At 41.5% G+C, this 14,956-nt stretch overlaps 1 protein-coding gene across 2 annotated transcripts in view; it reads right to left on the minus strand.

Annotated features, from left to right (window-relative positions):
* mbtps1 (membrane-bound transcription factor peptidase, site 1) overlaps nucleotides 1-14,956 on the minus strand; it is a 137,676-nt gene that overhangs the window by 61,194 nt on the left and 61,526 nt on the right. For both annotated transcript variants that reach the window (XM_080187133.1, XM_080187132.1), the window contains exons 8-9: nucleotides 13,160-13,227; nucleotides 7,348-7,450 (exon numbers count right to left, since the gene is read on the minus strand). In XM_080187133.1, coding sequence (XP_080043259.1) covers nucleotides 7,348-7,450; nucleotides 13,160-13,227 — 171 coding nt within the window. The remainder of the gene's footprint in view (nucleotides 1-7,347; nucleotides 7,451-13,159; nucleotides 13,228-14,956) is intronic.

The following is a 14,956-nucleotide window of genomic DNA, read 5'->3' on the forward strand; positions in this document are numbered from 1 at the left end:
CTCCTTAGTGAGCACTGAAGACAAGTATTCATTGAACGCCTCACCTATCTCTTCTGACTCCAAGCACAAGTTTCCACTACTATCCTTGACTGGCCCTAACCTCACCCTGGTCATTCTTTTACTTCTCACAAAAGAGTAAAAAGCCTTGGGGTTTTCTTTTATCCGACCCAGCAAGGATTTCTCATGGCCCCTTCCCAGCTCTCCTAAGCCCTTTCTTTAACTCAGTCCTAGCTACCTTGTAACACTCAAGTGACCCAACTAAACCTTGCTTTTTCATCATTACATACGATTCTTTTTTCCTCTCGACAAGACATTCAACCTCCTTTGTGAACCATGGTTCCCTCACTCGGCCATATCCTCCCTGCCTGCCAGGGACATACCTATCAAGGACACGCAGTATTTGTTCCTTGAGAAAGCCCCACTTTTCGTTTGTGCCCATACCTGACAGTTTCTGCTCCCATCTTATGCTCCCTAATTCTTGCCTAATCGCATCATAATTAACCCTGCCCCAATTATAAACCTTGCCCTGTCGTGTGACCCTATCCCTCTACATTGCAATGATGAAGGACACCGAATTGTGATCACTATCTCCAAAGTGCTCTCCCACAAACAAATCTAACACTTGGCCCAGTTCAGTACCCAGTACCAAGTCCAATGTGGCCCCACCTCTTGTCGGCTTATCCACATACTGTGTCAGGGAACTCTCCTGCGCACACTGTACAAAAAGTGTCCCATCCGAACTATTCAACCTATAAAAGTTCCAATCACTATTTGGAAAGTTAAAGTCACCCATGATAACTACCCTGTGACCTCCACACCTCTCCATAATCTGCTTTGCCATTTCCTCCTCCACATCTCTATTATTATTTGGGGGCCTACAGAAAATTCCTAACATGACCGATCCTTTTCTATTTCTAACTTCAGCCCATATTCCCTCAGTAGGCAGATTACCCCCGTAATGCCTTTCAGCAGCCGTTAAACTGTCCTAGATTAACAATGCTACTCCTCCACCTCTTTTACCGCCTTCCCTACTTTTACTGAAATATCTATACCCCAGAACTGCCAACAACCATTCTTGTCCCTGTTCTAACCATGTCTCCGTAATGGCCACAACATCATAGTCCCAAGTACCAATTCACACTCCAAGTTCATCTACCTTATTCCTGATGCTCCTTGCATTGAAGTAGATACACTTCAATCCACCATCTTGTCAGCCTGTACACTCCTGCGACCTTGGTACCTTCCTCAATACCTCATGATCCTCAACATTGGCTTTTAGACTACATCTCATTTTCCCAACCCCCAACAAATTAATTTAAACCCCACCGAAGAGCAGATGCAAATTTCCCTCCCAGGATATTGGTGCCCCTCTGGTTCAGGTGCAAACCGTCCTGTTTGTACAGGTCCCACCTTCCTCAGAATATACTCCAATCATCCAAGTAAATGAAACCCTCTCTCCTACACTAAGGACTTGTACCTTGTAGATTTCAGATAGGCTTTGGGAAGTCAGGCAGTGAGTTACTCACTGCAGAATTCCTAGCTCTGACCTGCTCTTGCAGTCACAGAATTTATATGGTTCATCCAGTTCAGTTTTTGGTCAATAGCAACCCCAAGGATGGTTGGGGATTCAGTGAATGTAAAGGGTAGATGGTTGGATTTGCTCTTATTGGAGACAGTCATTGCCTGGCATGAATGTTATTTGCCACTTAGTAGCCCAAGCCTGAATGTCATCCAGGTTTTGCTGAATGTGGGCATGGACTGCTTTACTATTGGAGGAATCATGATTGGTGCTGAAAGGGTTATACTAAGCTCCAGTCAAACTGGACATTTTAATCATAACATCACCCAGCCTTGCGTGCTCAGACAGTTGCTCTGCTTAAATTAAGTGGCTGAACACAGCATTTTAAACTCTGTACTCTAATTCATGACGGGATCATTACATTGAAGATTCAAAGATGTGAGATTTCTGAATACCTATACCATTGCCAGAAAACAAAAAATATTTCCCTAAATTATACTTATGCAACAGAGAGCTTCAAATAATTGTTGCTCTTTGGAGGGCTGCAATTTGAAAAGGTGTTCACAGGTGTTCAAATGATTGGATTATTTAGGAGAAAAAAATAAAAACAGAAAATTTTGGAAACACTCAAATGGGTCTGGTGGCATCTGAAGAATGAAACAAAGTTCATGTTACAGATCAATGGCCGTGCATCAGAACTTTCATCTCCAACACAGAGAACACTAGAAGTTGTGGCACTACCCAAGGACTGAGTGTTAATGTTTAAACCACCAACTCTACGCTTGGTTACAAGAAATTGTATCTCGTTTAACACAAGTGCACTTTAATGACAAGGTTAGGTCAAGAACAAACGCATTCTAGACTATAGCATTGATTCCTAATCCTGTCAGAGATTTGGTTCTCAGCTATAAAACTATCAAAATTTCATAAGAATGAACCAATAAAGATCAGTCACATATGGAACAGCTTTAAAAAAATACAAAAGATTAGTTACTTCAAAGTATGTAACAGAAGCACTCAAAGTGCATGCTATGGTATATTTGATAGAGAAACAAGTTTAAAAAAATTCATTCATGGGGTTCAGGTATTGCTAGCTGGACCAGCATTTATTGCCATCCCAACTGCCCTCGCTGTGGTGAGTTGCCTTCTTAAGCCGCAGTAGTCCATGTGTTATAGGTACACCCACAGTGCTGTTAGAGAGGAGGTTCCAGGATTTTGACCCAGTGACAGTGAAGGAACAGCAATATATTTTCAAGTCAGGATGGTGTGTGGCTTAGAGACGAACTTGTAGGTGGTATGTTCCCATCAACTGCTACCTTTTGTCCTTCCAAATGGTAGGGGTCACAGGTTTGGAAGGTGCTGCCAAAGGAGCCTTGGTAAGTTGCTGCAGTGCATTATGTAGCTGATATACATTACTACCACTGTGGAGGAACTGAATGTTGAAGGCGGTGGATGGAGTGCCCTTCAAGTGGGCTGCTTTGTTCTGGGTGGCGTACAATTCCTTGAATGTTGTTGGAGCTGCACTGGTATGGCAAGAGGAGAGCATTTCATCATACTTCTGTCTCGTGTTTTATAGATGGTGGACAGGCTTTTGCGATCTCTAACCTGCTCATGTAGCCACAGTATTTATATAGGGGCTAGGCCAATTCAGTTTCTGCTGTATGGCAACCTCCAAGATTTGGTAGTGGGGGGATTCAGCGATGGCAATGCCACTGAACTTCAAAGCATGATTAATAGATTCTCTTGTTGGAGATGATCATTTGTGCCACACAAGTGCCAGGCAATGTTACTTGGCACTTGTGAGCCAACATGTGAATATTGTCCACATTTTGCTATATACGTGCAGACATCTTCAGTTTCTCAGCAGTCATGAATGGTAATCACTGTGCAATCATCTGCAAACATCTAAGCATATGAAGAAAAGGTCATGGTAGATGGGGCCTATGACACTACCATAAAGAAATCCTGCGGCAACATCCAGAGCTGAGATGATTGACCTCCAACAGCGACAAACATCTTTGGGACAGGTAAGGCTCCAACTAGTGGGAAGTTCTCCCCATGATTCAGTTTCACCAAATTCAGTCAAATGATGCTGCTGTGACATCAAGGGCAGTCGCGCTCAACTTTTACTTGAGTTCTACTCTTTTGCAAAGGCTGTAATGGGCAAGGAGCAGAGTGACCTTGACAGAACTCAAACCATATCAGAGAGCAGGTTATTGCTGAGCAAGTGACACTTGATAGTGTTACTGGTGACCCCTTTCATCACTTTACTGAACAAGAGCAGATTGTTCAGGTATAATTGGCTGGGTTGATTTGTCCCGTTTCTTGAGTACAGGACATACCTGGGCAATTTTCCACATTGCTAGGTGGATGCCAGTGTTGTAACTATAAGAGTCATAGAGGTTTACAACATGGATTCAGGCCCTTGGATCCAACTTGTCCATGTACGCTTTATTTTTAAATCCCTAAGCTAATCCCAATTGCCCTGATTTGGCCCATATCTCTCTATACCCATCTTACCCATGTAACTGTCTAAATGCTTTTTGAAAGGACAACCACCTCTGGCAGCTTATTCCAGATAGTCACCACCCTGTCTGAAAAAAATTGCCCCTCTGGACCCTTTTGTATCTCTCCCCTCTTGTTTTAGACACCCCTACTTTTGAGGAAGATATGACTATCTAGCTGATCTATGCATCTCATTATTTCATAGACTTCGATAAGATCACCCCTCAGCCTTCAACGCTCCAGAGAATAAAGTCCCAGTCTATCCAACCTCTCCTTATAACGCAATCCATCAAGTCCCGGTAACATCTTAGTACACCTTTTCTACATTCTTTCTAATTTAATAATATCCTCTTTATAATAGGATGATCAGAACTGCATACAGTATTCCAAATGTGGCCTCACCAATGTCCTGTACAACTTCAAAAAGACGTCCCAACTCTGTATTCAATGTTCTGATCAATGAAACTAAGCATGCCTTCTTCACCATTCTGTCCACCTGTGACTCCACTTAAGGAGTTATCAACATGTACCCCTAGATTTCTTTGTTCTGTAACTTTCCCCAATGCCCCACCATTAACTGAATAAGTCCTGCCCTGGTTCAATCTACCAAAATGCATCACCTCACATTTATCTAAATTAAACGCCATCTGCTATTCATCAGTCCATTGGACCAACTGATCAAGATCCCGTTGCAACTGGAGATAACTTACTTCACTATCCACTATGCAGCTTGGCTAGGGGCACAGCAAGTTCTGGAGCACAAGATTTCAGTAGAATTGCCAGGACATTGTCAGGACCCATAGCCTTTGCAGTATCTAGTGCCTTCAGCCATTTCTTGATATCATGTGAACTGGACTGGCTGAAGACCTGTGATTTTGGGGGGGGGGGGGGAGAGAGAAGAAGAGAAAAGAGACCAAAGAGGGGGAGAAAAGAGACCAAAGGAGGCCAATACGGACCATCCACTTGGCACTTCTAGCTAAAGATTGTTCTGAATGTTTCAGTGTTAGATTTTGCACTGATGTGCTGGGCTTCTCCATTATTGAAGTTTGGAATATTTGTGGCGTCTCCTCTTCCACTGAGTTGATCAATTATCCACCACCATTCATAACAGGATACGGCAGAAGTGCAGAGCTTAGATCTGATCCGATGGTTGTGGGATTGCTTAGTTCTGTCTATTACTCACTGTTTATGTTATTTGGCATGCAAGTAGTCCTGTGTTGTAGCTTCACAAGGTTGAAATCTCATTTTTAAACATGCCTTTTTAAATATGCCTTTGTGTTGTGGCTGGCAAGCTCTCCCGTACTTTCTGAACCAGGGGTGAGTGGTTGATGGTAATGGGAGAGTGGAGATGTTAGGCCATGAAGTCACTGACTGAAGTTGAGTACTTATGAACATTCCCATACACTGCCACAGAAGCTTTATCAGAGGTCCATTAATTCAAAACCAGAATTCATCTGGAAAAATCATGACATAATTCTTTGTATTGATCATAGAATCCCTATAGTGCAGGAAACCATTTGGCTCATCGAGTCTGCACTGACCACAATCCCAACCAGCCCCAACCCCCATAGCCCTACACTAGTCATCCGACGCTAATTTACCATGGCTAAATCAACCTAACCTGCACATCTTTGATCTGTAGGAGGAAACCCATGCAGACTCAGGGAGAATGTGCAAATTTCACAGTCACCCAAGCGGGAATTAAGCCCAGATCCCCTGGTGCTGTGAGGCAGCAGTGCTAACAACTATGCCACCCACATCTGATCTTCCCCTCAAAAAAATGAAGCTCACAGTGTAAATCTAGATAATGTATTCTTCCTTAATGGACTGAATAGACACTGGACACTTGCTCCACAGAATTCTGAACAGTATAGTTTAATAAACTAGATAGTTTGTTTGAACATGGGGGCAGTTCTCCCAAAAATATTCAGTCGAATTCTTGGGAAAACTGGAGTAATACATGCTGGTCTTTTCAGTGGGAGTTCAGACTAGAATCTCCCGCACTGTACATCGCAGAGGCTACCAACACAAATATTAGATTTCAGGGTTGCAGCCTATTCACACTGGAGGTGCTGAAACCAACAGGCCTCTGCACATGCGCAGTGGCCCTGAAGCATCAGCCTCTGCTTTGCTGGCCAGTGGGAATCCTGCACTGCTGCCCCCCAGCATCCCCCCCCCATCCATCCGAAACGTCCATTCATCTGGCCTGATCGTTAGCCCCCTGCTCCCAACCCAAGCAGTGACAAGCTTCTGTCCCACCCCTCAAATCGTTGACCTCCCTCCTGCTCCATCGATCCCCATGCAGAGTGGCAGAGTTCCCTAGACCTTATCTCATGCCTGATGGGTACTGCCCTCTGGGCATGGGCACTGTCAGGGGCACAGGCTGACACTGCCAGGGTGTCCATGCCCAGGGGGCACCAGCCCGCCAACTGACCCTCTGGGGGGTCCCTCAATTGCCCCTCCCTTCACTCCACCAGGGTTGGACCGCTAGCTGTCCAAAAAGTGGAGACTACTCTAAATCCTGCTGGAGTGATGCACCCTGATAGGGTGGGAGAGGCTAGTGGGCCTGGAGAATTCAGTCCCACTAATTGCTTTTAAATAGTATGCAAAATACTATTGTTGAAATACTAATTCCACCTCCCAGCTGATTTCTAGCACCATACAGAGGCCACTGGAAATCCAGGCTCGGGAGATGCAAGTGCATTGTGAACGCTCACAGGAATTCTGCGAATCGGCCAACATGTGATTCTCCCAGCCTGCTGTGCTAAAAAATTTTCCACATTGAACTTCATCTTCCACCTATCTGTTTATGTCCTTTTGAAGTTCAGTGTCCTCGCAGTTTACCATGCTTCCAAGTTTTGTGTCATCTGAAAATTTTGAAACTGTCCCCTACATACCAAGATCTAGGTTATTTAGATAAAGCAAGGAATTTAACTCCAACTCCTGGGGAACTCCATTACAAACATTCCTCCAGCCTGAAAAATAGCCATTGACCATTACTCAGTACTTTTTTCCTCGGACAATTTAGTATCTGTGTTGCTTCTATTCCTTTTGTTCTATTTGTCTTATCTGTGAGACTCTTGCATAGTCAGTAAAAATTCACTCTCTCGTACACACAAGTCCAAGTACTGAAAGAAAGTTGTTACAGCTTGTTAAATTATAGGTAGACTCTACACTCATTCTTCAGTTTTGATAATTCACTCAGCTCAATGTTACATGGAATGATTTTCTGGCGTCATATGAATCACACTATCATCCAATATGACAAAAGAGTACAAAAAAAGTCAAATGCAATGTGCTACACGCAAGTGACTGTGGCTTACCCAAGTAGTCATTCCTCTGGAAGAAAATCGAGCCATGTTGTCTTCAAAGTCAATTCCACCCACACCAATTACATCCATCTGGTCAGCAGGGTTATTGAGGGTGCTGGAAAATTTTAGGGAAACACAATCATCTCAAACAATTAATGCTACAATGAATTACAAATATTTGCTAAAGGTGGTTCAATTAATTTAATTGCGTAATGAAAAAGTTAGTTTAACAGCTTAATGTCACATTCTGTTATTCAACAGCTATTCCATGGTCAATCCTTGGGTATTTTTGTACTGGCTTATATAAGATCCATTGTACTGGCAAGCAACTATACATGGTTAATTGTAGTTAAGTTACACTGATGCCCACACTTGGGGGAATCCCTCAATTTCAATAGTCATCCTCCACCATGATGACATTCAGTGCAGTTACGAACTATAGTCAAAATCTAAAACCTCATATCTTGTTATGCGAGAAGCAACCCTATGCTGGCATGGCTAAACAGTCGCTTGTAAAACTTTACAACAAACCTCCCCTTTGAGCAATGAGCATCAAGAGAATTCTGTGTATTAGAGTTGTAAATCAGTTGTGCTAGACACCCATTTGTGCCAAAAGTAAACATGGTTAAAAGCATATTAACAGGTATTCGTGTTGACAAGTATTCACATCTATGCAAATCCTTGGTGACCCAATCCTTTCTTCAGCTCAACATCGAACATTGTCAACCATTTGCAACAGAAGCCTAGCCTCTTGCGCCAATCCAGTCTCCCTCCTCAGCTGCTCACTCAACTAAATGAACAGTAGCAGTTGGACCATCTATAAAGATGCATGACAGCAACAGACCAAGGCTCCTTTTCAGTTCAAAACACCTCAAAGTACAAAAACAGCATATGCACAAGAACATCATCACTTGCAAGTCCTCTCCAAGCCACACACCATCCTGATTTGGAACATCAGCAGTTCCTTCATGTCACTGCATCAAAATCCCCTCATTCTTCTAAACTCGAGAATACACTGGCCTAAACTACTCAACCTTTCTTCAAGGCAAACCCCCTGGGGAACCTCCTCCGAATTGCCTCCAATGCAACTGCAACCTTCCTCAAGTAAGGGGGTCAGAACTGTACACAATACTCCAGGCTGCATCTCACAGCCTTGCACAGTTGCAGCAACGCTTACTATTTTTATCCTCTATTGCTTTAGCAATAAATGATAAATATTACCTACTGTATCTGCATACTAGTTTTCTACAACTCATGCTTGAGGACACTATAATCCCTCTGCACCAAAACATTGTTAAGTTTGTCTCCATTCAGATAATAAGTTGTCTTTCAATGTTTCCAAACTTATAACCTCACACTTCTCATGTTAAACTCCATCTGCCAAATTTCGGCCTACTAACCTAACCATATCCATTTGTAAAAGTGCTCATTTCTTTATTGCAACTTGCTACCCCATCTATTATCTATAGTACTTTCTATCCCTGCATCCAAGTCATTTACATACATTGTAAATAGTCAGGGCCTGAGAACTGAACCCTGTGGCACTCCATTAGTTATATCTTGCCAACCCGAAAGAGGTCCATTTATCCTAAGTCTGTGTTCTGTTGGCTAACCAGTCTTCTATCCAAATTAATAAACTACCCCCTAACTCCAAATGATCTTATCTTGTGCATTAACCTTTTGCGTGGCCTCTTATCAAATGCCTTCTGGAAGTCCAGACGTCTACAGGATCACCATTATCCATTTTGCCTGTTACATCTTCTAAGAATTCCAGCAAATTAAGTCAAACACAATTTATCCTTCATAAAACCATGCTGATTGTGTTTTGACTTTTCAAATGTCCTGTTATCACGTCGAACAATTTTCCAACAACACATGTTAAACTAACTGGTCTATAGTTCCCTACTTTCTGCCTCTCTCCCTTGTTTGAATATGGACATTATATTAGTATTTTTCCAAATCCACTGGAACCTTTTCCATATTCAGTAAATTCTAGATTATCATAACCAATGGGTCCCTGTTGCCACTTCCTTAAGACCCTAAGATATAGGCCATCAGTCTCTGGGGATTTGTCTACCTTCAATGCCAATAATTTGCTCAGCACTTTTTCCTTATTGATGATAATTGTTCCAAGTTTCTTCCTTTCTATTAATTCTGCATTGCCAATTACAATGGGGATGGTACTAGTGTCCTCCGTGAAAATTGAGGCACAATACTGACTTGAGTGTCTCCGCCATTTGTGTTCCCCAGTCTCCTTCTCAATAGGTCCAACATTCACTTTGGCTACTCTCTTCCCTTTTATATACTTAAAGAAGCTTTGCTATCCTTTTTCATATTGTGTGTCAAGTTTTCTTTTATATTTTACTTTTGCTCTTATTACCTTTTTAGTAATCCTTTGATCTTTAAAAGTTTCCTAATCTTCCAACCTGCCACTGGCCTTTGCAATAAAGCACACCTTTGTTTTTGTCTTTATGTTACCTTCAGCTTTGTTTAGCACGGGTCTCCATAAGAATCTGCCACTGATCATCAAAGCCAGCATCATCCTCAGTGAACCTCCACTGCACACTGTGACAAGTACATCCTTTTTTAGGTAAGACCAAAGCTTCATGTAATAATCCAAGTGTGGTCTCACCAAGGCTGTGTAACTGTAGTAGACATCCCTACTTCTGAATTCAAATCCTCTTGCAATTAAGGCAACATACCATTTGCTTTACTAACTGCTTGCTAAACCTCCCTCATCACATAACTGGTGTACAAGAATACCCAGATCCATTCGCACATTCACACTTCCCAATATATCACCATTTAAGTAATACTTTTCCTTTCTGTTTTTCACATCTGCCATGTTTGCCTACTCACTCAATTTGTCTAAATCACCACAAAGCCTCCTTGAATCCTTTTCAACTTCAACCAGTTTTGGTGCCATCAGCAAACTTGGAAATGTTACATTTGGATCCCTCATCCAGGTCATTTATAAATATCATGAGCAACTGGGGCCCAGGCACTCATCCCTGCAGTAAAATAAAGTCATGACACAACCAGATGACCACAGGCTGCTGTCACTTTTGAGGGTGAGAGCGCTGACTGGTGATGATTTAACTACACTTCAGGCAAGGGGCAAGGTTACGAAGGTGAGCCTTCATGAATAACCTCATCCGGTACAGGAATTTAGCCTGCACTACTGACATTATACTGCATCACTAACTAGCCAACTAATCTAAACCAAACCACTTCTGAAAATCTGTATACACCAAATCCACTGGTTCTCCCCTCATCTATTCTACCAGTTACATCCCCAAAGACTCCAATGGACTTGTTAAGGATGCCCTTCATAAACCCATGCTGGCTTTGTCCAATCGTATTAATTCTTTCCAAATGTTCTTTCATCGTGTCTTTTGACTCTAGCATCTACCCCATTATTGATGCCAGGCTAACTTACCTCCCTTTTTAAATAATGGAGTTACATTTGCTGCCCTACAACCTATAGAAATTGCTCCAGACGCCATAGAATTTTGGAAGATGATTACATCCAATATTTCCAGAGCCAGTTCCTTTAATAGTCTGAGATGTAGATTATCAAGACCTGGTGATTTGTCTGTCTTTAACCCCATTAATTTTCCCAACATCATTTTCTTGCTAATGCTGATTTCCTTCAATTCCACCCTCTGACTAGATTTTTGGTTCCCTTACATTCCTGGGAGGTTACCTGCATCCTCTTTTGTGAAGACAGAACCAAAGTATGCATTCACTTCTTCTGCCATTTCCTTGTCCCCCATTATACCTTCCCCAACTTCTGACCAAGACATTTGTCTTTACTAATCTTTTTATCTTTCACATACTTCTAGAAGCTTTTACGTTCCTTGCAAATTTTGCACTCATACTCTATCTACTCCTTGTCTTGACCGAATTTTTTGTCCTCTTGTCGAATTCTAACATATTCCCAACCCTCAGGCTTGCTGCTTTTTCTGGCAATTTTAGATGTCTCCTCCTCGGATTTATTTTCCTAATTTCTTTCTCAAGCCATGGCTGACCCACCCTTCTTTTATCTTTGTGCCAGACAGGAATGAATAATTGTTTTAATTCATGCACACATTCTTTACATGTGAACCATTGCCTATCCACTGCAACACCTTTAATAAGTTTGCCAAATCATGCCTCATACCCTCATAGTTCTCTTTAATAATATTCAGGACCCTAGTTTCAGATTTGATTACTTCAGTCTCCATCTTAATGGATAATTCTAGCATACTATGGTTGCTCCTCCCAAGCAACTCCACACAACAGGATTGTTAATTAATCCTCTCTCATTTCACAGTACCCAGCCTAGAATAACCTGTTCTCTGGTTGGTTTCCCAATACATTGGTCTAGAAAAAAAGCATCACGTACACATTCTAGGAACAACATCTCCACTCTACCATTGCTAGTTTGCTTTGCCCAATCTATGTAAATTAAAGTCAGCCATGATTACAATCATACTCTTAGTAAACGTATCACTGATTTCTTGCTTAGTACAGATGGGCAGCAACACACACACCCTATGAAAGAATTTTTTTTAAATCCTTCTTCTTATAGTTGGTCCAAATCACTATTTTGAGTTAACGCAAAAGACCGAGTTGTATCTCCTGGTAGCTACAAGAAATGCTTTCAGCCAGGCAGATGAATACTACAGAAGTTTAAGGATGGAGTTGCAGAAAGTGGGGTCTAAATAGCTGGAATCATGGTATTCAGCTGGTGGGATTCGAAACCTGAAGCTCAAAATTATATTCTTAAGTGGCATTTCTGCTGAACACAAGAAATCCTGCATCTCAGTCTCTGAAATGTTTATCAGCAAACATGGTAACACATAAAACATTGTCGATTACTTCCCAGCTCTGAAACAGTTTCCAGATCACAAATTGAATTCATTTTTAAAATGAGGTACAAGGATCTACAAACTGCATTTGGAAGTTAATAATTAAAAAGACTCTGGCAAGTCTAAAAGCAAGTTTTGCTGACGTTAAAAAGACTGTCCATTTAAAAACGGAGCTTGAATACATATGATAATTCCTGCCTCATGATCTACTACTAAGTGAAAGGCTGCACCGGCCCAAACTGGTTTAAGCCATCTGCTTCCAGCAGTTGTTCAGCTATCTTACATTCTATGAATGCTGTTGGGGTTATATCTGATGGTCTGTTCAGCATTTTCATTTGAGATTCTGGCACTGTAATTTTCCAACCTCCTGACTTCAAACTTCAAAATTCAGACATTAGAGAGATACCAATTTCATCAAGTATTCAGCATTTTTTCCTGGTCAAAAATCAGAATGGAACATATATCACTTCATTCACTGAAGCAAAGATGTACATCATTACTCAAGAGGGTGGACTGGAGAGGAGTTTCGTGCAAAGTGCTATTTAGTAAATGTAATTAATGTGTTGGAGTCATCCACAGGCTGCAGGGGTGAGTATAGGCTGCACAGCCTAAATGCCTGTGTTAACCGAGCCACATTTCAGGGTGGAATATTGCCAAAATTCACTTTTTCCTCAGTTCTAACCTTCTTTGAGGTCCCCTTAACCCAGAAATCTACAAAAAGGTCTATTTTTTCATTGGTCCTAACAGAAACAAGTCAATCAACCCCCTCCTCTCCCCCACCTCAAAGTATTTTATAAATAACCAAGAATGCAGAGGCTGCAGATCTGGCCATCATATTTTATTAAACCCACTTAAAGAACAGTGTCCCAGTTGTCGCCATCTTTTCAGCAGGATATTCAGATGCCCAGTCTCCTCTTCTACATCGACACCCATACTTAAACAGGAACACCAAGGTCAAGTACCAAACTCACCCATAAAGAGGACCATCGTTACCAATTGCAGAGACCATGATCACTTTGTTAGCCGTCAGCTCCCAAACCTATAAAATCAAGGAGGACTATCAAATAAATAGTTTCAACAGCATATTTGTCTCTGTACCCTCTAAAGGTGCCTTGCAGTCATCTCACTGCATTACCATAAGCATTGGATTTTTTTTATTCAAGAACATTGAGATTTCCCCCTGTCATAAAGGATGGAGCAAGCATATGCCAAAATGTAAAAATACAAAGTGTTAAATGATAATATTTAATTTATTAGCTGATTGGTTTTCAAATTTTTAAGTAACAGAAAAATATAACTGGGAAGAGAAAAGACAGAAGACCTTTAATTTACTGCTGACATTTAGATATTTTGGCAATGTTTCATTGCAGTACCAGGGTGTGAGCTAAAAGCATGGTTGTTCCAAGGAGCCTACAGGCTTCTTGAACCTGCCAGTGTTTGAAGGATTAATTGTTTTGTACTGGAATGCAGAACAGGATAAACCAGGATGGAAAGTGACTGCATATTATTCCAACAAAATTAAGAAAGGACACTATGGCATTGTCTTCAAATGCACAACCCGATCAGGCTACTGACACAAATGTCTTCGGAATAAAAATCAGGTTTGAACTTCATGTCAAATGCAAAGAACTAATTAACTGTTTGAGAACAGAAGGATTCAAAATGTACTGAATTGCACTGAATGTACACAAACAGCAGAACGAGTCAATGCTATCGTTTACGCTGTATTCAAGCCTCCTCCCATCCTCTCTCATCCAACTATCTACTCTCTTTGCCCTCAGATGCATTTATACTATTTGGCTCAACCACTTCCTGCAGTAATGGGTCCACATTCTCAATAGCAAGTAAAGAAGCTTCTAACTTTTCCATTTGAATTTCTTGGTGGCAATCTCTTATTGAGATGCGTGGTACAATGGTTAGCACTGCTGCTTTACAACGCCAGGGACCCAAGTTCAATTCTGGCCTCAAATGACTGTGTTGAGTTTGCACATTCTCCCGTATCTTTAAGGATTTTCCCCAGGTGCTCCAGCTTCCTCCCACAGTCCAAAGATGTGCACCTTAGGTGAATTGGCCATGGTAAATTGCACCTTAGTGTCAGGTGTCTAGTGGGCAAATATGGCAGGGTGTGTGTGTGTGTGTGTGTGTGTGTGTGTGTGTGTGGGGTAGTAACAGGGACAGGGCCCGAGTAGGATTCTTGTTGGTGCAGCCTCAATGAATCTTTCTGCACTGCAGGAATTCTATGATTCCCTAGTCATGCAAATTCTCACATTAAGTGAACCCCCATCATCTCTTAACAGGAAAATAATCAAACTTGTTCACCCTTGGTGATAACTTCATATTCTGAAATCCTTGCAAACTCTCAATATACTTTTTTGTTATATGATCAGAATTTTTACTCAAGTTTAACAATCATCACTACTTTCCAATTTTAACCTACGAGGGGGAAAACAAAAATTAATACTGGGGCTTATTATGCCCTTACGAACTTGCATCACTACTTTATGATTTGTGCATTTGTACTCCCAGATCTCTTTTTTTTTCTAAGAAAGATGGCCTCTTTCATTTTCTTACCAAAATGCAACACTTCAGTTATGTGTGTTGTATCCCGGTTGTGTTAAGTTGGTCTTCTTGTAATCTGTTGCAACCTTCCTCAGTATTGATGATACATACCATCCCAAAATTTGCCACCATCCATAAATTTAGAAATTGGAATCAAAAACAATGTATAAATCATGGATATAAAAGCCCAGTACAGATTCTTGTGCGAC

Source organism: Carcharhinus amblyrhynchos, chromosome 4, assembly GCF_965287045.1.
Source record: "Carcharhinus amblyrhynchos chromosome 4, sCarAmb.v2.hapA, whole genome shotgun sequence".
Taxonomy (NCBI): Eukaryota; Metazoa; Chordata; class Chondrichthyes; order Carcharhiniformes; family Carcharhinidae; genus Carcharhinus; species Carcharhinus amblyrhynchos.